Below are 24,184 nucleotides of genomic sequence, written 5' to 3' on the forward strand. Positions count from 1 at the left end.
TAGCTCATGTCATGAAAACAGAGTGTAGATTTCTACGGAGACATTTCACATCGAGGAACAATAATTTGATATTTCAGGAAAAAAATTCCAAAGTGTTTTTAACAATAAAAACAAAAGCTTTAAGTATACATCTTCAGAATAACCTCAAATGTACACACACATAGGTTTAAAGAATATAATTACCCTTGCTTTGCTAAATAGAAAACTGTATTCTCATATTTTATCCAAACAATATATCAACTTTAGAAATACTTGGAGGACACTCAGATTTGCTCATTCAGATTATAAATCATAGATGGTTTTTGTAAGCATTTCAAAGACTGAGTCAGAAATCCTATTAGCTTATGAATACAACATGCCTTTGAAATTCAAGAAACTGAATAAAATATATTCGGTCTCTTCCCTTTTTTCTTAATTTATTCATATAAGGCTACTGAGCTATATTTTTAAGCTATATACTGAGAATGCTATGACAAGAGAAATTTAAAAAAATATGTATTTCAGTCTGCCTCTCTACTATGTAGTTATGAAATGAGTAGGTTGTTTCAAGTTTCCAATTACCAGGCTCTATGAATTTTAATATTATAACAACTAGTACAAACATATTTTAATAGTGACATTTAATAATAATCACAGATTTATATTTCACAAGTCATATATGTTTAACATAATACATTAACAGAACATGACTCTTAATCAAAGTGATCCTGGTTAATAATTTCTAAAGGATAACTGATAGCCAACTGCAATTAATATTAACCGAAAGTGTTAAAAACTAGAATTATTAAATATTTTGCATCATGAAGACACCTCCACTAGGAGGTGTTTTTTTGTTTGTTTGTTTTTTTTTAATACCATGGCAAAATTGAGTTAACACTTATAGCTATAAGTAAGGGCAGATATAACTACATTGCTAGAATACGAACTATAAAAGAATCACTAGCCTTGATTTCTAGGCTTTACACAAATATTGTCTTATTGTGCAATTTAATCTCATTGTGACACTTTCTCCGCACAGATAATGGGAATAAATACCACATTATTCCTACTACTTTCTTTTTGGTGTATGGTTATATCCAAATAAATTTAGTAAAAAATCCCTATTTTGAAATTGGAAAGGAAAGGAAAACAAATGTATATCTATTTAAGAACAGCATTTTTAAAACCTTATATTAATACTAGTTAAAAAGATATGCATATCCTATAATATTAAAAAACCAACAAAAAAATTTATTCTTAAAATGAGGGGAAAAAAGGAAAAAAAAACAATGAAAGGACTAAAACTGACATTCCTTGAAAAAGCTCTAAAGCAGAATTAGGTAATTTGCTGGTTTCCATGGTAGCACATGTATAAGGTATTTTTTATTTTACTGGATGCACCATTCATACTCAGAAATGAAAAAACACAATGTAGAGCACTTGGGATTCCAGAGGAATAGTACTGTTAATCCAATTATATGGTAAATAATACCTTTCCTCTGCTACCCCAAGAGCTCCATATTCACATCTGATTTTGCAGCCCTTTTCTTCTAAAACATAGCCACAATCTTTTGTTTTGCTTAAAATACAAATTATAAGTCTTCGTTTATTGGGGAAAAAATTAACAAGAAAATGCTAATAAAATATATTAAATCCAAAAACATTAAATAAATACTAGATATTGTATCTATCAAAAGTAGAACAAAGGAGTGGGTAGCAAGCCATGTGAAGCTTTTTATAGAGTAGCAAAGAACTAGGATCAGGCATAAATGAAGAGAAAAATGATTTAAAAACTTGAAATAACTGTTTCCAAATTTATAGTGAATGAGCAGTTGTTTGGGTGAATATATTTCTTTTTTTCAATTAAAACAAATTGTGGTAAAATATACCTAATATAAAATTAGTAATCTTAACCATTTTTAAGTGTACAGTTCAGTGGTATTAAATACATTCATTATGTGTAATCTTCACCATCATCCATCTGCATTACACTTTTCACCTTTCAACATAAAATCTCTATGCCAATTAAGCAATAACTCCCCATTTCTTCCTCCCCTAGCCCTTGACACTACCATTCTATTTTCCGTTTCCATGATTTTGACTATTCTCAGTACCTGACATATGTGGAATCATACAGTATTTGTCTTTTTGTGATTGGCATATTTCACTTAGAATGAAGGCCTCAAATTTCATTCATGTTGTAGTATATGTCAGAATCCCCTTCCTTTTTTAGGCTGAACAATATTCCATTGTATGTATATACCACATTTTGCTTATCCATTCATCTATGTATGAACAGTGAGGTTGCTTCCACATTTTAACTATTTGAATAATGCCGCTATCAGCCTGGGTGTACAAATATCTCTTCAAAATCCCTGTTTTGTGGGTATATACTCCGAAATGGAATTGGTCTATTGTATAGTAATTCTATTTTTAATATTTTTTTAGGATTTTACATACTTTTTTCCATAGCCGCTGTACCATTTTGCATTCCAACAAATGATGCACAAGGGTTTCAATTTCTCCATGTCCTTGCAAACATTTGTTATTTTCTATTGTTTTGATTTATAATAGTAAACATTCTGTGTAAGGAGTAAATAAACTTTTGAACATTTTCTTCTTTTTATAATCTTTTCCTGTAGATTACATAAACCACTCTATCCCAGGTCTTTTGTCCTCTCCCTTTATGTTCTCCCTCCTCTGAATGAACGTTGCCAGGGTAACATCATCTGCTAATCGGTGATGATGAAAATGTTCTATATTCTGTGCTTTCCTCTGTAGTAGTCACGAGCCATATGTTATCACTAAGCATGGGAATTGTGGCTAGTAAGTTTGAGGAAATTAAATTCTAATTTCCTTTTTTAATTTAACTTAAATCCACCTGTGACTAGTAGTTACTATATCAGATAATAGATTTCTAGATCCTACTTCTTTCTGAGATCCAACCTCATGTATCGAACTGTCGCTTTGACAAATCTGCCTAGATGTCCTATAGCATTCAGAGTTCTACATGTCTAATGTTGAACTCATTGTGACTTTCTCCCAACCCCTAATTTGGTTAATTTAATAATATCAACTTTGCTCAAGATAGAATTGTTGAAATTATTCTTTACTTTCCACTCTGCTGTACGTCCTTTACCCAGGAAGCCACATATCCTGCCATTTAATCTCAAAAATGTCTCTGAAACATGTCTTTTGTTTTTCAAAATACACATCACCATTTCTTATACACTACCACCGATAGCCTTCTCTCTTTAAAGAATTCTCAAAGAATTTTCAACTCATTGACATTAAAATAAAGTTGAAATTTCCTAAATTTCTCAAATGTCACCTCTCTAGTAATTTTGAGCATCTCCTAGTTAGAGACAAAAGCTCCGTCTTCTACCCTCCCATACCTTGTCCATATTACTCTCATCTCTTCGTAGTACGTTACATTAAAATAATTTGGTTACCTGTTTACCTATTCCTGTGTATTAATTATGTTTGTATTTCAAGTGTTTTACTTCATCCTTGGCTTATAGTAGGATATCAGAAAGCTTAGATAATTAATAACAAATTATGATGTAAATGTTGAAGATTTAAAAACATAACTAGAAAATTCCTAGGTGGAGAAGGAGAAATAAGCCTATTTCAAAACATAAATCCATCGTGATTTTTTCTCGCTTATTAAAGGATTAAGCAGTTAAGATTTATATTGGTATTTTATTCATGTTTAGATTTTGGAGGGATTAGTTAGGTTTTTATGATAATTAAAAAAAAATGCTATTTTTAAAGGTAACTATAGAGGATAAGGAAACATCTCCAACATTGATGCTGCATGTGTTGCCCTCTGGCAACTTTATACTATTGTACCTGGCTGACAGTGAAGCCATGATAAATTACACATTTTGAAATCAATATTGAGTCTCATTCATTACTTTCTTTGGTTCTCTGCTTTATATCAAAAAGACAAATGCCAAGATAACTTTAAACTTTGAAAAAATTCTCTTAAATAACTATAAGACTGCATTGTAAAACTATTTAAAAGGAAAAGGACTCACAGGTCACATTCCGTGTATGTGTGGTTGATTGATTGATTGATTGATTGATTGATTGATTGATTTTTTACTCAGAAAAGTACCAATTATACTCATAAATTATTCACTTTTGGATACTTAGAAATTACAATTTAATTTGACGTAAATCATATTTGTGATCTACAATAAAAGGTCTAGAGCGTAAAGTTACTAACCTGGAAAGGATGATGGATTGCATTGCATGAATAAACATTTACATTAGATGTATATATTGCACATATTTAATTAGATAAAATAAAATATAGCATGATAGTGTGATGGTGTATATCCATTTCAAACTTTTATTGGGAGAAATAAAAAAAAAGTAATTCTAATTTATTGAAATATTTTAGTTTTGGTGTAATACCAATTACTTCTGATTTATTGAAAATGTTTTAGTACTGGTGTAATACCAATAATATTTATGGTTTGTCATTTTACAAAGTGCCTTTCATATTTCATAACATTTTTTACTAAATGACAGTGACAGAATTTATACCTAGGTGGGTCTTGTTATTCAGAGTCCAGTGTTATTTCATAATATCACAATGCTATGGCACAGGAATGTACAAAATATGTGATACACTGTGATAATACCACAGTTATTCTTATTGAAACAAAATACTCAAAAAGACCTTAACCCTTCACAAATTAAATTGTATGCTCCAATTGTACACACTAATTTATCAGTATATTTTCAACATTTAATTAATTGGTTTAGTTGTATGCTTTCATGTCTAAGTTTTTTTTTTTTTCTTTAAAGTGAAAACAGAATTTCTTTAAAGTGAAAACAGAATTCAGAAAATGCAGGTAAGCGCCTACTTTGAAGACTTTAGCACTAGTACTTTTGTACTGTGTTAACAATTATACTCCATTAAACATATTGCATTTCTAGAGAAAATGTATACATTATCTTTTCAATCTCACAGAATCTTGGTAAGGAAAGCCATTATGAGTATACTCCTTTTTGGTGTAGAAAATGAAATTAATTTCTACTAAGTAATGAAACAAGTTAGTAGTCAAGATAGAACTGAAATTCATGCTCCATATTTCTTAATATATACTCTATTCAACCCCTCTATGTTTACACGTTTATTTTGTTCTTGATCAATTTTAATTTGACTTTAAAACACTGTATCTATTAAATATCTTATTTTATGGTTCCAAAAGTTCTGTTTTTGGTGAAATAAGATTAAACTCTGAAGCGCAATATTTTCCCTTGGCCTTTGTCTGCAACATGAGTGGTTATCAAAGGTACAATGATTACTGGGATAACAGAATCGACTTTGGATAATTATAAGTGGTCATAAAAAATGTCATTGAACTCTGGCTCCTGCTCTTAAGTAGGTTTTATTTTTTCATAGACATAGAATTCTTCCAACACCCATTTAATATATATTATACATATACACACATATATATATAATATATATTAAACTATATATTATATACTGTGTTTCCCAGAAAATAAGACCTAGCCAGACCATCAGCTCTAATGCATTTTTTGAAGCAAAAATTAATGTAAGACCCAGTCTTATTTTAATATAATATTAAGATCTGATAATATAATATAATATAATATAATATAATATAATATAATATAATATAATATAATATAATATAATATTGGGTCTTATATTAATTTTTGCTCCAAAAGACGCAGTAGAGCTGATGGTCCGGGTAGGTCTTATTTTCAGACCTATTTATATATATATATATAATGATATCTCTTGCTATATATATATATATCCAGTGGATATATATAAAGATATCCATTTATGGATAATTATATATATATATATATATAATATATGTATATATATAGCCTATATATAGACACATTTATCCAAATGTATATAGATATATGTATTCATTCAAATAGATATATAGATCTACCTATTTATTTATCTACCACTCTATCATCTCTCCAAGTATTAGAAATGCCACTGAAATTTTGAACACCAAGGAGTTATTTTCCAGAGTCACTTCTATCTTGCTACATACAAATAATAAAAGAAAATCAAAGGATGGAGCTATTGAAAACTAAATCAAGGAGTTGGAATAGATTAGAAAGTAGTGTTATAAATGTTGTTAAAATTTAGCTATTTTGAGCTTAAGGGATTTTAAGTAAAATGTGGTCCAAACCCCACTTATTTCAAAAGTTCAGAAAAAAAGCCACACAGCTCTTAAATGTCAGGGATAGACCAAGGATTCTAGTCTTTGTCTTTTGAGTTAATTCTATTGCCATTCTTTGAGTTCAGTTCCTTATACTACATTTCCTATGTCTAAAGAAGAAAACCAGCCTTGTAAAATTTCTCTAAGATTTAACAATGATTCAATATTTCAAGTAAGCATTTATAAACATAGATTATTTTAAATGGTCTGAAATGCTAATATTCTCTACAAACTTTATCCTGAAAAGGCAGGTCATGACATGTTAAGCAAATATTTGATAAATGTAAGGTTAAACAACAGTTGGTAAATGTAAAAATTCATATGACGTCAGGTATTAAATTTATTTGCTCTGTATTGTAGAATTTAATATCCTCCATATGATAAACTTATAGCTAAAGATATACAGTAAAAATATGCATGACAATCATAGAGTAATAATATTTGTTATGCATGCTGTCACATTTTTTATCAAAGAAAGGAGCTCTTTTTTTAACTCAAACAACCAAGTGACTTAAACACTGAAATAAAACTTTGAAGATACAGAAATTAAAGGCTCATTTTGTATTGCCCTTAATCAAAAATGAAGGGGTATGCTTGAGAATATACTGCAAATCTACTTTCAGATTAAGATAAAAAAGCTAGTTATTATATTAAGGATAGATTTTGTATACGGATCTTCAGTTACTGGTATGTGATCTTGATTGCATTGCTTATCATCTTTACTGTTCAGTAAAATAGTAGGAGATACTTAAAATCCTTTCTAGTATAGTATACAAATAAACATATGTAGATTTCCCTCAATTGGTTACTTTACTTTCCTCCATCTACCAACAAAAGGGATCACAACTTTCCCCACACTCATGAATGCATTCCTCTCCTACCTTGGTAATGATTTCATGAAGTCTGAAAAAGGGATCCATTTCTTCAATTTTCGTTGCATGGTTAGGGAAAAGAGCCTCAGATAGAAAACTTGGACCCTGTGGAAAATCAGAATAGAAATATTTAAAACTCTTCATTGATTTTGTCTTTCAAGTGCTTATTGGATTTTCTTTAAAATTTCAAAAGATCTAAATTGCTTTAAGGTTTCCGATGATTGTTGGACTTCATTATACTTATCTAATTATCAATTACATTATATTTATAAATTAAATTGAGTAGAATTCTATAACTCTTGAAGTTATTGGTAGTATTTATAAAATAATGTTTTCTTATGTAAAAGAGATAATTCCTTGATCCCCTACCCTTTTTTTAATGATTACTTACACATAGAGTAAGATACCTTGACTATAAAACCCATATCTGAAACCTCATCTCTATTTTATTTAACAAAATCCATGTTTTAAGGCGAGTAGAATGGAATGCTTTTCGTAAACATGATTGCCGACTAGAAAAGCCTAGGCATAATGTGTGTGGTATTTTAAAAATTTCAAAACTCACTTCAAAACAATAGTAAGGTATATTTTGGCTAGGAGAGTCTCACGTCTTTTCATGCTACTAATACAAAGGTAACATGCTATATCATGTTATATCAAAACCTTAGTTAGGATGGTTGAAATGAAAGATACTGGAATGAGGAATTTTGTACTGACAAGTGTAGATAAATTTCAGGATGCAAGAAGACATGGGACGCTAATAATGTTATATCTACAGTGGTAGGAATATTTATACCACCCCACCCCCAATTCATACGTTGAAATCCTAATCTCCAATGAATGACATTAGGAGATGAGCCTTTAAAAGAAGGTGATTAAGTCATGAGAATTTCATCCTCGTGGATTCATTAGTGCCCCCTATAAAAGAGGCCCCAGAAAGCTCCCTACCCCCTTCCTCCATGTGAGGATACAAGAAGTCTGCAACTTGGAAGACGGCCCTCACCTGACCGTGCTGGCACCTGGATCTTGGACTTCCAGCCTTTAGAACTGTGAGATATAAATTTCTGTTTTGTATAAAATACTCAGTCTGTGATATTTTGTTATAGCAGCCCTAATAGACTAAGACATAATCTAAAACAATATTCTGTAAGTATCAGCATTATTAGCATTCCGTGAAATGATTATTATTTACCACATAAGTATAGCATTTACTTGAAAACCTGAAGGAACTAGGATGATTTGTCTAGAAAATAGAAAACTTCAGATAGTGTATGTGAATGTATGCAGCTGACTAATAGACAGATACATACATATATACATACATATATACATGCAAACATACATAAATACATAGATATATAATCTTTCTGAAAGCTAACATGGGAAAGACTCAACCCAGTCTACACCAACAATGACCACACTAGGGTAACAGATTTAAGCTGAATTTTATCAGAACTATTTATTAGAGCAATCCAACAGCAGAACAGAGTACTTTGAGATACACTGATGGTGGAAAAGCAAGTAAAATGATGTAGTTGATAGATTCTGAAGTCAAACAGATCAGAACTGACACCAACATAGTTGCAATTCCCTCTATATTAAACAGTTCTGTAATCAGGCATACTCTTCACCCCCTATTTTGAGCAATACGGCAATCAAACAAAAATAATTCAGTTGTTTGGTCCAGCTGTTTGCTCTGGCATATACCCACTTTTGGATGATAAGACTGTAAATCAACCAACAGCTAACCTATCAAGGTTAACAGCTTATTTACCAAAACTTGTTTTATATTCCTCTCCTCATGTTGTCTGGCAATCTAAACTAATTTGTCAGAAACTCTGTCCAGCCCAAACCAGTACTTCACTTTGTAAGATTTACCATAAAAACTAGTCAAGAAGGTTGGAACAGATTCCCTGGCATAGCCCTCAAAGGGAACTGACCTTGATGACACCTTAAACCATCCAAACAATAAATGTCCACTGCATAAATCTCTCAATCTGTGTGCTTTGTTATGGAAGCCTAGTAAACTAACACACTCGGTCAAGGTGGTATTCTTCCTACTGCAATAGGTCTTTAAATAAAACTTAATTTTGTTTAGCAACAGGGCTTTTTGGAAGTACTTTGGACAGTCAACATAGAAACAGGTTCAAATTTTGGTCTTGCCACTTAATAACTGTGCCATCTTCAGCATCTTAATCTCCAAAGGACTAGCTACCAGATCTAAGAAATTTGGAGAACAACATAATTCACAGACATGTTGTGAGCTGTCCAATGTCTGCCACAAAGGAGACACAATAGTAATGGCATTGATGATGTTGTTAAAAACAGTAAGTATCATAATGATGATGGTTAGGGTGGTAGTGACAGGATGGTGACTACCATAGGATGCTGAACTAAAGGAAATCCAAATACTGTATTTATGATCCTACGAGAAACAGTGCACAGGTTGCATTTAGATCGGTTTGTTTTTCCAAATGGAGATATCTTTGAATTGACTTTAGGTAAAGTATGACATGGATAATTCGTGGTGCTCATTTCTAGTTAATAATTAAGCTTAAAGTTCTTAAAAAGTTTGCATCACAAATAGTTTGAAAGAAACTCCTTGGATAATTTCATCTTGCTGGTTTACTTAGCAAATCAAAACTTCATAAATAGCGCAAAGGTAAAATGTAAGCCAGCCTCAAATTATTAGGTTGGTGCAAAAATAATTGTGGTTTAAAGGGCTAAAAATTGCAAACACTGCAATTACTTTTGCACCAATCAAATGATCGCATAAGAACATAAATTGGAAGTTATAATTAATGAGGTTTTTATTGAACTTTCAATTATTCAGTATCAGAGCATATTAAATTATCCATATGTGCCTTATTCTCCAGTGTAATCCCCTTCTTTCTCTTATTCCTTTAGCTCTCTCTTGCCATGTCATTCTTTGTTTCTAGTACCTTGTTTATTTAATCAGTTAAAAAATACCCATTTAACAATTACCAAATGCTAGGTGCTGCATGCCCTAAATGCAACATGGTCCTTAATCTCAGGGAGTTTACTGTAATGGGGCTTAGACACATAATATATCAAACATTATTAATACACTACCATTCTTTTTCATATATACATAAATATAAGAATCATAATTCATAAACAGGTATTTATATATCCTGACTTTAAAATAATGAAAAGATTAAAAAGAAGGATATATGCTTTGTAAATGTTTCTACTGCTATTACATTACTCTGAGTGATGGCTGCTTAGTAATAGCTCCGCTCTGCAGCTGAAGAACAGGAAGTAAGGCACCATTAACCATATTGAAAGTGCTTTGGTTTAGAACAATTCATTGATAGATTGAAACCAAGTATCCTTGAGTAAATTAAGATATTAAAAATAATATTGTTTGTCTGCCAGTTGGAGTACAGTAAGACTATTATAGAAGACATACTGATAAGAAAAGTCTATTTAGGATCTAGTTGAAAATTCACTTTGTCTCCCTAGTACCTAATTTACTTGTGTTTCACGTAAAATTTAACAGTATTTAGCATGCCTTCCTTCTTTCAAGTTTTTTTTTGCCTAATATCCATGATTTCACTCAGCTGCTTCTTCATTTATGTATTATTCTCTACCTGTAACTGGTTTCTCTTTTACTTTTTGAAGTTTCCTATAGTTTCTAGATGGCCTATCCTCATTGTTCTCCTAGTCATGGGCTTTCTATGTGGTTTTATCTACTTTTCTGGCCTTAACTACCAACTTCATATTGATTGTTCCCAAATATTTATTTCGAGCCTTGATCCATGTTTTTTGTTCATCATTTCTGTTTGTCTATGAGATCCTCCAGATACATCAGCTTATATTCCAAATCTTGATCATATATCCCCCTTGTTACCTTCATTTCTTAACTTGAATAATAACATAATACCTATATTTTGCCCAAAAGTGGTATCTTAGGCCATTCTTGACTCCAATGTCTCTCATCTTGAGTCCCACAGAACTGTATTAGCCAATTTCCTTCTAATTTATATATTTAGACAATTCTCTACAAGTTCTTATCCATTGTCCTAGTCCAATTACTTATTACCTTCACCCAATTGTTCCTATCTATAGACCAAAGTCCAACCTCCTTAGTATGGCATTTCACAAACAAGTCCTAACCTGTATTATCTCTTTTTCCTTTAAACAGTTATTTCTTTCTCACAAAGTCATTTAAACCATTTCCATCTAGCTTCTGCTAATGTCATAGAAGGCTATTCACTAAACTCTGAATCTGTACATACTTTTACTATCTCTGTGCCTTTATTTTTGCCATTTTGTCTGCTGTCTGGAATGTTCTTCCTCCATCTGTTTACCAGTCTTCTTTCTATAATTACTTTCCTTTATCCTCAACAACTCATTAGTTTATTGTTCTCTTGTCAATGTTTCTGTATCACTTTATATTTACTTTGGGTCATAATTTATTAGACAACATTTTTGTTATATTTCTGTTTTTCTCATTATGTTCTGAACCTTTTAAGACTTGGGATCATTTTGTTATTAATATAGTCTAAAATTGTCAGACAACCTTGAGGAGGTCATTCAACTCTTTGTCTTAGTATCATCATCCATAAAGTTGAAGTACAAATATCAATGTCCTTCTCACTTTAGAGAGTTCATGTCAGGATCAAGCAAAGAAACAAAACATGTAAAATGCTCAGTAAGGAGGAAAGGACTACACTAATACTGGATGGTGTTTGATTTTTATCACACTTTCCTGGAATTGTTTTTCTTTGTAACCAAGAGCTATACTTTTACAATTTAAATTGCTAGAAACATGTATTTGTACACTGAATTCTATGTGTTATTTCTCTTTTAAAATCTACAACTATTAAAACAAAGTTTGAAAACCACTGTTGTAGATGACAGGAAGACCTTAGGGGGTTTTGAATAGAGCAAGTGATACTTTCAAGTATGTATTAGGATAGCATACACTGACACATATGCGGGGATAAATTTAAAAGAGACATCATGAGAAACAGAATGTTTAGACAGAAGGCTATTGCAATAATACAGTAAGAAAGAGTGAGAGCTTAAACCAGTACTGTGGTAGTAGAAATCCCTGTTTTCCTGAAAATAAGACCTAGCTGGACAATCAGCTCTAATGCGTCTTTTGGAACAAAATTTAATATAAGACCTGGTATTATATTATATTATATTATATTATATTATATTATATTATATTACATTACATTATATTATACCTGTAATGTAATTATGTTACATTACATTCTACCTGATCTTATATAATAGTAAAATAAGACTGGTTCTTATATTAATTTTTGCTCCAAAAGACGCATTAGAGTTGATTGTCCGACTAGGTCTTATTTTTTGGGAAAAAAAGTAGATAGGAGGAGATGAGTTTGATAAATGTTTGAGACAACATTAATAATTAATTGGATGCGAAAGTCTTAAAAAGCAGTCAAGATTGCAACTATTTCTAGATTTGATAAACTGAGTGGATACACATTTCATTAACTTAGGAAATGTAGAAACTCATGAAGGTTTAGGACAGAAAATAAATTAAGCTTTAAATATTTGAGGTGAGGTGTTTGTGGGACATTTGCATGAAGTCTTCCCAGAAGATGAGTGTCTATATTGTTCAAGACTGATTAGGTTGAAGACCTAATTCTGGGCTGGAGGTATAACGATGATTTGAGAAGCATGTAGATGGTAGGTAAAATGTGAAGGGAGCCATATGTAGACTTAGAAGTGTATTGTAGGTAATACAACTCTCAGAGGGACAGAAAGCTCTCTAAGTGGCACTGCTATTTAAGGAGTAGAAGTATCAAAACAAAACCCATAAATACATTATAGATGGGAGCATCAGAGAAACGTACAGAGAACCATGTGAGTGTGGTTTCATGGGAGTCAAAAAGGTAGAGAATATCTGGGAATGAGTAATACATGCTTCAAAAAATGTAAAGAAACACACTAAAATGAAAACTACCCATTGGAAATAGTATTTCAGAGATTCCTGGTATCTTTTTGTCCGAGGGGTTTTTGTGGATTCGTGAGCACAAGAGACAGAATGTAATCAGTTAAGGGGGTGAGGAGAAGTGAAATGTCAGTTATGAACTATATTATTCTGTCTAGAGATCAAGATTGTGATGAAAAGTTAGAAAAACTGAACACTTGCTGAAAAATGAAAGAATCAAGGAAAAGTTTGTGTGTTAGATATGACGGGTAATAGATACAGTTGTAATGTGAGACAAAGCATCCAGAAGTTTTAAAACAAAAATAATTTTAAAATACAGGAAAATTTGGGGAAAATAAATGGATCATAACTCAGCCAAGTCTAAAATATGTAGTTTATGTAGGCTTCGTGGGCATTGAACTAGTCAAAAACATTCTGCACATGCCTTCGCTACATAGTTGTGCACACAATGTTTATTCCCTGAGACTCAAAGGGAGACTCATTCCTCACCTCGTCCAACTTCTAGTGGCTTCAAGCATTTCTGGATTGTGCTACATGACTCATACCTCTGCCTCTGTTTTTGCATGCCCTCGTCTTCCGTGTCTTCTGTTATTAAATTTAGGATCTACCCAGGTATTCCAGGATGGTTTTATGTCAAACCCATACTTTAATTACAGCTGCACAGACCCTTTTTCCACATATGGTCACATTTACAAGTTCCAGGGGACATATCTTTTGGGGGTCCATCATTCAATACTATGCAATCCCCATATCTTCAAAGGATATTCTATAGTAAAGCCTAGAAAGGTTGTTTCTAACAACAGACATCAAGATTTCAATTACAATTCAGACTTGGTTCTTGCTTTCTTTTTAAAAATTAACTACAAAATTGAAGGATTTTCCATTTGTAAAAGAACATTTACTTGAGGTGCGTGTGTACGCACATACACATGCACACACAAAGTTGTTCTAATTACGTAGTTGTGGATTAGCTACAAATTAAAGGTGTTTTCTAGTTTGGGAAAGTATTTGCTTTGGTATTCAATTGTCAAAATCTACTTATCTTAAGATTTGTGTACTTTATTGTGTATAAATCATATCTTAAAGGAAAACAATCTTCCTAGATAAGGGACATTATTATCATTCCGTAGAGATTTTTCTTGTCCTTCCTTTAGTGTGAGTTTTGGTAAGTTCCTTTACAAATTTATTCAATGTTTTAAAGTTTTCTATATTGCTTTAACTAACATACATTACTTTAGAACATCCATGACTATTTAAGACCAGTAAAGTGGTGTTATTATTACCCTCACTTTATGGATGAATAGACTAAGATTCAGAGACATTGAATGACTAGATTCTGCTAGTAAGTGGTATAACCTGGATGAGAATTCAGATCTTCATCTCTAATCTGCTGCTACTGACATTTCATAAACCTGCATCTCAAATGCTCAGATCAAAAGAGACTGGCAGTCAGTCCTAGATAACACACAGGACACGATCAAAATAGCAAGACAAAAATAATAAGTGTTCAAGCTTGTGAAACTAAACTGAATACAATAAGGATGTTGTTGTTTTTTTAATTTATTGGGGTGACATTTGTTAGTAAAATTATATAGACCTCAGGTGTACAATTCTGTATTACATCATCTATAAACCCCATTGTGTGTTCACCACCCAGAATCAGTTCTCCTTCCATCACCATATATTTGATCCCCCTTACCCTCATCTCCCACCCCCACCCCCTTACCCTCTGGTAACCACCAAACTATTCTCTGTGTCTATGAGTTTTTGTTTCTCATTTGTTTGTGTTGTTCTTTTGTTGATTTTGGTTATATACCACATATCAGTGAAATCATATGGTTCTCTGCTTTGTCTGTCTGACTTATTTCACTTAGCATTATACTCTCAAGATCCATCTATGTTGTAACACATGTTCCTATATCATCTTTTCTTACCGCCGAATAGTATTCCATTGTGTATATATACCACAACTTCTTTATCCATTCATCTATCGAAGGACATTTTGGTTGCTTCCATGTCTTGGCCACTGTAAACAAAGCTGCAATGAACATTGGAGCACTCGTGTCTTTATGTATAAATGTCTTCAGATTTTTTTGGTAGATACCCAGGAGAGTGATTGCTGGGTCATATGGTAATTCTATTTGTAATTTTTTGAGGAACCTCCACACTGCCTTCCATAGCAGCTGCACCAGTCTGCATTCCCACCAACAGTGTATGAGGGTTCCTTTTTCTCCACAGCCTCTCCAACACTTGTTACTATCTGTCTTGCTGATGATAGTCTTTCTGACTGGGGTGAGGTGATATCTCATTGTGGTTTTTATTTGCGTTTCTCTGATGATTAGTGATGTTGAGCATTTTTTCATATGTCTATTTGCCATTTGTATGTCCTCTTTGGAGAAACGTCTCTTCAGATCCTCTGCCCAATTTTTCAATTGGGTTTTTTGGTTATTTGTTGTTGAGTTGCATGAGTTCCTTGTATATTTTGGATATTAGCCCCTTATCAGAGGCACTGTTTGCAAAAATCTTCTCCCATTCAGTTGGTTGCTTCTTTATTTTGTCGATGGTTTCTTTTGCTGTGCAGAAGCTTTTAAGTTTAATATAGTCCCATTCGTTTATTTTAGCTTTTACTTCCCTTGCCTTAGGAGTCAAATTCATAAAATGCTCTTTGAACCCAAGGTCCATAAGTTTAATACCTATGTTTTCTTCCATGCAGTTTATTGTGTCAGGTCTTATGCTTAAGTCTTTGATCCATTTTGAATTAATGTTGGTACATGGGGACAGATAACAGTCCAGTTTCATTCTTTTGCATGCGGCTATCCAATTATCCCAGCAACATTTATTGAAGAGGCTGTCTTTCCTCCATTGTATGTTTTTAGCTTCTTTGTCAAAAATTATCTGTCCATATTTATCAGATTTGTTTGGAACAACAAAAGACCCCAAATAGCCAAAGCAATCTTAAGAAAAAAGAACAATACTGGAGGTATCACACTCCCTGACTTTAGCTTGTACTACAGGGCTACAATAATCAAAACAGCATGGTATTGGCAGAAAAACAGACACATAGACCAATGGAATAGAATTGAGAACCCAGAAATAAGGATTGTTTTATGGTTTAAAAATCCATGATAAAGATTTGCACATAAATCACTGATTGATGATTTGTTTTGTGGTAGTTGTTGAGTAAACAGAGCCATAGACAAATTTTTTCGGTTCCATTTCTGGTTTCTACACTTTTCCAAATTAAGCTAAATGAGTATAATATATATGTGGCTTTTATTAATGAAATCAATGAAGTCCTTCTTAGTACCCACAGGAAAGGGAAGTAAATATAGATAATCTCAAAGAGTAACATTTTATAAATTTAACAAGTGTTAATTACTAAATAATATCAGAAAATTTCAAGTATTTATAAAATGAATGCATTATACATAATATCCTCATATTTAATTCTCCTGAAACTGCAAATGAACATAAAAGCTGAAAGCTTTGGTATGCAGGAGGAATATTAAAAAATTAAAACAAAGTCTATCTAGCATTGTGAGTTCAATAATAATGATTTGTATAGGTATCATTTACTGAATGTCTACTGTGTACTATACCGCTAGGAAGTGAATATTTATATATATCTGCATGGTTGGGATTTTCTGAGCAAATTTGTATTAAATATCACCTTTGAAGTTATATAATGACTGAATATATAGTTATAGAAACCTGGAGAGATTTATCTCTCTGGAGGTATGTGTTTATTTGAAAGAGGCATTAAACCCATAACCCTGGAAACATAACATTATACCAGATTCTGAACATTACATAACATATATAACCATTGAAATCCAAAGGATAAGAATACCAGACCTTCCCCTTCTTTTTTCAAGAACTTGTTTACCTTAGGGAAATTGTGTTTCTCCCCTTTCTTAGAAGGGGAGGGGACCGATGGGTGTATAAACTCTCAGAGTCCTATTTTCAGGATTCCTTTACTTTGTTACAGCATACAGGTCTGTCTGCCTGGCTCTTACTGCCTCACACCATAAGTAGAAGAAAATGAATGTAAGGAACCAATGAGGTTATTGCTGTAAATAATAACTTTGATCTCGGCTCAAGAAATCTCATATTTGCATTCTGGATAATGTAAATAAATATAGATAATAAAAACAGATTGCTACTAGGTGCTTTAACAATAGTAAAAATTATAGTAATGTTCTTATTAATTAACATAAGTAAATATAATAAATGTATAAACATTAAATAAATACAATAATAGTTAATTTTAAAATACCAATATTAATTGAATGTGTATATATTTGAATATACAATATTACTTATATTAAAACAGAAATGCATTTATATTATATAGAAAGATATACTATTTATACAATAAATATACAATACATATTTGTCTATAACAAATAATGATAATGAATCCTATAATATTTATATATAATGAATACATACGATTTATAAATATTATTGAACGTTTAACAATATTTATTAAATACTTGGTATCTGACTAGTTACCTAAATTCCTGTGCCTCAGCTTTCTCATCTGCAAAATTAGTACAATAATTTTACCACTCATAAAATTATTGTAAGGATTTAATAAATTAATATATGTAAAACTTTTACAATAATGTCCAGAACTGTTAATCCATATAGCTAATATGTCACAAAGGTATTATCCTTGATTTGCAGATGAAGGAAACTAAAGATCAGAAGGATGAAGAAATTTACCTAAGGAAACACATTTACTCATTTGCAGTGTTTTAATCTAAGCATATGACTCACCCACTCTCATTTAATCTCTTGATCTTTAAAAGTCAATCCATAAAGTGGTGCTGTAATCTAGCCCACAACAAAATGAAACAAATAATATTGCAGAAAGTTAACTTTTTCCATAAAATTAAATAATTCCAATTAAAGAGCTGTAATTTTGTATAAAATTGTGTTCTTTCAACTGTGTTTTAATATTAAAATGTTTTATTTTATGAAATGAGTTGAAATAGCAGTTTTTGTTTTTTGTTTTGTCTTAACTTACATGGTCAATTTAAAGTTGGCACTCTATGTCAGTCTTAGCATTTTTATTTTATGTTTCATGTCATGTGTCCTCAAAAAATTTAACATCTGAGAAACATTGACTAAATCCTTTAGGTTCTTTCATTGTTCCAGTTTTAGAGATAAAAAGATTGATTATTTTCACTGTATTCAAGTTTTCCATTGTTGCATACCTTGTGTCAGAGCTGAAATTTCAGTTTTGGTCAGCTGAATCTTACGCATATGCTTACATTTACAACACTATATCCAATTATACAATTCTATTACAGTCATGTGCCACATAAGGTTTCATTCAAAGATGGATGGACCAGATATATGATGGTGGTCCCATAACATTATAATGGAACTATAAAATTCCTAGTGATATCATAGCTGTCCCAACATCATAGCAAATGTACTGTTTGTGTGTTTGTGGTGATGCAGTTCTGAACAAATTTACTGAGCTGTCAGTCACGTAACAGTATAGCACATACAATTAGATACACAGTACATACTATTTTACAATGACAATGAACAACTATGTTGCTAGCTATGTGTTTACTATACATTTTATTATTGTTTTAGAGTATACTCTTTCTACTTACAAAAAAAAAGTTTGCTGTAAAACAGTATGCTACGTTAAGCGGGCAGCGGCCTCATACATCACCTGTTTCCCTCATCTCTCGATTGCAAGATTTTCTCAAGCTTGATTTAATCTGGTATCGATTTGTACAGTAACATGCTGTACAGACTTGCATCCTAGGAGCAGGAGGCTATACCCCGGAGCTTAGGTATGAAATGGGCAATAGCGCCTGAGTTTGAGTAGGTGCACTCTATGATGTCCACAAAGTGGAATTGCCTATTGGCATATTTCTCAGAACATATCCCTGTTGTTAAGTCGTGTGTGACTGTACTGCAACAATACACAGCCTAAGAAGGTTAGTAGGCACATTAACAACTTTGAAATAATAAAAATAATTAAATTACTTACCTGAAACACTTTTCTACAGAAGTAATAACTACACAGCAAAATCGCAAGATAATACAGATTTTTCGATTGGTAGAAGGTGTAAGAGAATTTTGAATATAGATGCTAAATACTACTTAGTAGAAGGTCATAACAATCCCAACACTTAAATATAATATACTTATAAAATATGTTTTATAATTTAAGCCAGAGTTCCTAAACATATTTAACCAAGTACAACTTAAAATAAATATTAAATATTTTAAGACTCTTTCAGAGATTCTGGCATGCCTACTCTGTGTGGGTAAAGTATTAGGAAGAGATCTGGGGATAGTACACTCCCCTTGAGAATCAGTATAAGCAAAAGCATATCTATATATAGATTTTCTCCAAAGTAAATATCTATAGAAATTTATACCCTAAAGTACAGGGGATTATATCAATCCCTGTGTTCTGTAATATATATTGAAAAACTATTTTATGTATTATGAATAATATCTAATGCTAATAAAGCACACTGCAGGTATTCAGTCAAATAATCCTCATTAAAAAACATATGAAGTAGATAATATTACTATCTCACTTTATAGGTAAAGAAACTGAGACACAGATAGTTTTAAGTTTCTTGCCCAAGCAGTAAAACTATGAAATGAACCCAGAAAGTATCTGTGCTCTTAACCATTATAAAATAAACTGTCTATAACATACTGCTTATAAATTGTAATATTGTATTGACTTATACATTTTTGAGAATCTTTGCAGGTTAGAAAAAATGAAATCCATGTTTACCTCATATACTTTTCATATATAAACAAAATACACAACTGTATATAATATTGTAATTAAAAATCTTTGCTTGCCCTGAACTTCTCTTGGTCTAGAAATTCATCTCTTCTTTAGTAGTTGAAATCCATGCACTATTCATCATTTTTTACTTTTTAGAACAGAATATATGAAACTAAAGCTCCCCAAAATACGTTGAATCTTTATACTAACTGAGTTAGGCAATAGAGATGCTATCTCCATTTTCATATGAAATTTAAATAATGGTTAGCTGAGTGTTCTTTTCTTTTCAACTTGCTTCCTTTCTTTTGGGAGATAGATATTCTCTTAAATATCAGATGCACCAATAAGTGATTATCAATTATTTCACAGTGGGGCTGGAGTCCTGGAGGAGCTGCAATGGGCAAGGGATAGAGACTTATGGAGCTCAGAGCAGCAGTTCTTTTCCAACTGTACTAACATATTTCAGGTATAACTGATTCACCTCTAGCAGTGCATATGGGCGACCTGTGGAAGTAGGTTACCCAATGGCATTGATGGTAACGTAGTTAGCATTCAATATGTCACTGAGAATGCAGGATTTATACAAATAAATTTGCAAGGTAGAAAAAGAAAAAAACAAACAAACAAACGAGTACTCTCAGATCTTGAAAGGAAAGAAGTTTTCTCAATAATGAGGAATCCAATATTTAATATGGTCTTTAGTAAAACATTATCTTTCTAGTTAGGTCTCAAGTCAATTTAGCAATGACATTTCTTTGCGGTCAGAGCCTGTTAGCCTCCTGAAAAGCTTTCTGTGGAACAGTCAGTGTTTTTCTCAGGGCTGTATTTAATCAACTGTGAAAGAAATGAGGTATTTAAAGGTCTTACAGTTAAGGGCAAACAAATCTAAACATCAGGTTAATAAGAAACATGTACATTATTCAAATCCTGGGAGAGATGTTGTAGTCCTTCCAAGTCCTTTTGCTAGAAATAGGGAGGGACTTCCTTTATTTCCTTTATAGTTATGACCTCATGTTTCATAATCTTGGCGAAAACACGTATGGGAATTAAACCTGGAACATTAACCTATCTGAAATTTTACCATCCATTGTATTACTCTGATTATTATTTTTAAATCTTTTTGTGTTTGTCAAATATTAAACCTAATGTAGGTAAAATTGTGGAGAAAGCAGAGGAGCACAATTCTGTAAATGATGGGTTGTTTAAAGCCCTCAATTTTCCTCCCCATTTCCTTTCTTTTGGCCTACCCCACTGATATTTCATTTAAAAAAATATAAATAACTTTACATTAATACAGTCATATATCCAAGGGAAAATTTTGTATTTCTTTTCCTGTTACTACTTACTAAAAGCTAAACAAAAGTCTTTATTTCCCTGTGTATTCCAGGGAGCACGGGTAGATTTATTTTAAAGGAATGGAAATGACTTAGGAATATCTTTTGTTTGGGGCACTGGTTTCATTTAGCTAAATGTATTCATTTTAATCATTCATTCAATTTATTCATTTGGAAATCAATAAAGACATCCTATTAATTCTGCAATTCACTAAAGCAAAAGTCCCAGTTAATTGAATAAATAGGCATTAAAGAAAAGAGCCTTGGTGTATAAAACATGTATGGTTATATTTGTCTCTTCATAAAAGTCTCTAAAAACTATACTAAGCTCCACTTCAAAAAATTATCCAACCTCCAACACAAAATAGACAACTTCCTTTGTGAATTAAAAATATTAAAAATATGCTTTAGCTGATTTCTGATATCATCTTTTCTTAATTTTCATGTGAGCATAATCAGTTATCTCGATTTTCCTGCATCTTCATTTAAAGACAGTGAAAGTAAAAAGACATTGATGTTCTACCTTTCAAACAATGGGTCACTTCTGATTAAACTTTGATTGAACATTAAACTTTCAGACTTAATACAAATTGCTTCCTTTTCTGTTTAATTTGAACCCAATTTCACACTGCCCTCAGGTCACTCAATGCTAATTAACTGATTTATGAATCAACTGAAGGGTGATGCAAACTGAAAAAAAAGGGGAAAATAGAAAAACTGTATTTTTTTAAATTTATGACCAACATTTTAGAAATGGCTCTATCTCTTTCAAGTTATATATATCTGTGCTTTAACAAATTTCACATTCATAGGGTATTTTTAGGAACACTGGATGCTCAAATTTAACTCCATTTAAGGTTATCTATTACTTTCCTTTGGGGAAGAGTTCTAACCAAGATTACCATGTCACACTCTACAATTATAAAGTTATTCCATTGTGATTTGATAGACTAATCAAATCTGAAGAGTAGAAGTAATTCTCATCAATCTTTCAATATAGGTGGTATGGTCCACTAGGTTAAGTAGGGATTTTGGGTCTACATTTGAATTCTGACTCTGATATTTACTGTGGTGACTTTAAACAGACACTTTAGATCTCTGACACTCAGTTTCTTACGTGTATCATTGGAATCTTAATATAATACACTAAGATTATCACTGTGTATTACTATTATATTTATCTACTAATGATATATTTTAATAATACTTATGTTAATAGTTATATGTTGTTATTTGGTATAATTAAATGAGATAACACAACAAGCAAAACAGAATGGTAATCGGCACATAGCAACTGCTCAACAAATGCTAACACTATTTTTATATTAGTGGATTTTATAAAACTGTATCCCCTGTGCTTATTATGATTTTAGATATATTAATAAATACTTGTTTATTTAAACTTCATATCTTTGAATCTTTATCAGAATTATGTGATCAAAGATTACTTAAATGCGAGGAAAAGGTGACCTTTCTATTGCTCAAAAATGTCCAGACGATTTTAGAGAGTTTTTTAAAGCATCATTTGAGGATTAAGAGATCAAAATAGCAAATGATAATAATATATTGTTAAGACTAATAAGCAGGAAGACAAGGGCTTAAGATGTGCGAGTGAACGATTATGGCCACCCGTGTGGTTGTCTTAAATATTTCCATCCTTTCTTCCCTCATCTGTAACAGTTAAAGAAATGGTTACTTTGCTACATGTTATTACTCATCCATGTACAAAGAAGACTACAGTAATTGACAGTGAGAAGCAGACAAACAAGAGAAGAGACACAAAGATATAAATACACAAAAACATATATAAATATGTGTATGTGCATGTTTGTGTGTGGAGACAGAAATAAAGAGAAGATTAAATTTACTTAAGCACACAATTTAGAGAGAAAGACATAAGCACACGTGTGTGTATACAGTAACAGAAAGTTTACATGTACATATGTTATATAAATATGTGCATGTTTGTTTATGCATTTGCAAAGAAATAAGCTTTACATAAAGTAAATGATAAAACAGAGGTATGCATAGATGCTAGTCCCAAATGATAGACTTGGGGATTCAGGGAAGGCATACTGAGTAAAATACTTTCTAAATTTAATCCTGAATGATAAGGTGTAGTCAGGAAGAAAGGAGGTTAGCATAATTCAAGAAAAATAAAAGGCATGCTATAAAGCAGACATAAAGAACTCCTTGCTCTGTGCCTGCATATTCTGAGTTGGGTGTTAATAAACTAAAATATTCAATTTGGCCAGTGGCAAGGAAATAAAGTAATGAGATGTCGTTCAGGATCTTAATACACCAGCAAGAGGTTTGGACTTTATTTTGAAGATAATCAGGAGAAATCTTTAAAGTTTTAAACAAGGAATGGGGAAGTTTGATTAGATTGTTTCAGTGGTATCTCAGTTCTAACGTTCTATGATTTTATCATGGGTTATAGTACTTGAAAGATTTTTTTTTTTCCAAAATAGTTTGCGCATATAAACTCACTCTAAAAAATACAACAGAAACTCAAGACCATATATATTTACCAATTTTATATATTATGTCTTGGCCACAGTGTGGTTATAAAGTGAAAAATAAGTATTGTTTTTACAGTTGTTATGAGCATATGCTGGAAAAGATACTAGTTACACAAAGCAGTAACAACTATGAAAGAAGTCATATTTTATTTTAAAATTGTCAAAATGTTTTTATGATTACAGTTCAATAATACAAAATATTACCAACACAATGTGAAGATAAAATTTATTTATAGAAAGTCCTCATAGATTACTTTGTACAAAAAAAAGCTCTTTTCCTATGTTAGACCAAGTGCAGTAACATTATTTTAAGAGTTTTATTCAGTAATGTATAAAATATGTAATCCAGTTCATCAATGATTATTTTAGTCTTTATCCATATAATTATCCATCTTCCATAATGACATTGCATCAGATTTTATATTGTTTGTAGAACAACTCTCACTTTTTAATTCATTAAGAAAGTAGGAAAGCTGATAAAAATCTGCTTTCATTAGATGATCTTCTGTT

General features: G+C 31.6%; 1 protein-coding gene across 2 annotated transcripts in view; it reads right to left on the minus strand.

Moving 5' to 3' along the window:
• Positions 1-24,184, minus strand: part of NAALADL2 (N-acetylated alpha-linked acidic dipeptidase like 2) — a 902,549-nt gene that overhangs the window by 152,765 nt on the left and 725,600 nt on the right. For both annotated transcript variants that reach the window (XM_081070260.1, XM_081070261.1), the window contains exon 11: positions 7,091-7,186. In XM_081070260.1, the coding sequence (XP_080926386.1) occupies positions 7,091-7,186 (96 nt within the window). The remainder of the gene's footprint in view (positions 1-7,090; positions 7,187-24,184) is intronic.

The sequence above is a fragment of the Rhinolophus hipposideros genome (assembly GCF_964194185.1).
Source record: "Rhinolophus hipposideros genome assembly, chromosome: 2".
Taxonomy (NCBI): Eukaryota; Metazoa; Chordata; class Mammalia; order Chiroptera; family Rhinolophidae; genus Rhinolophus; species Rhinolophus hipposideros.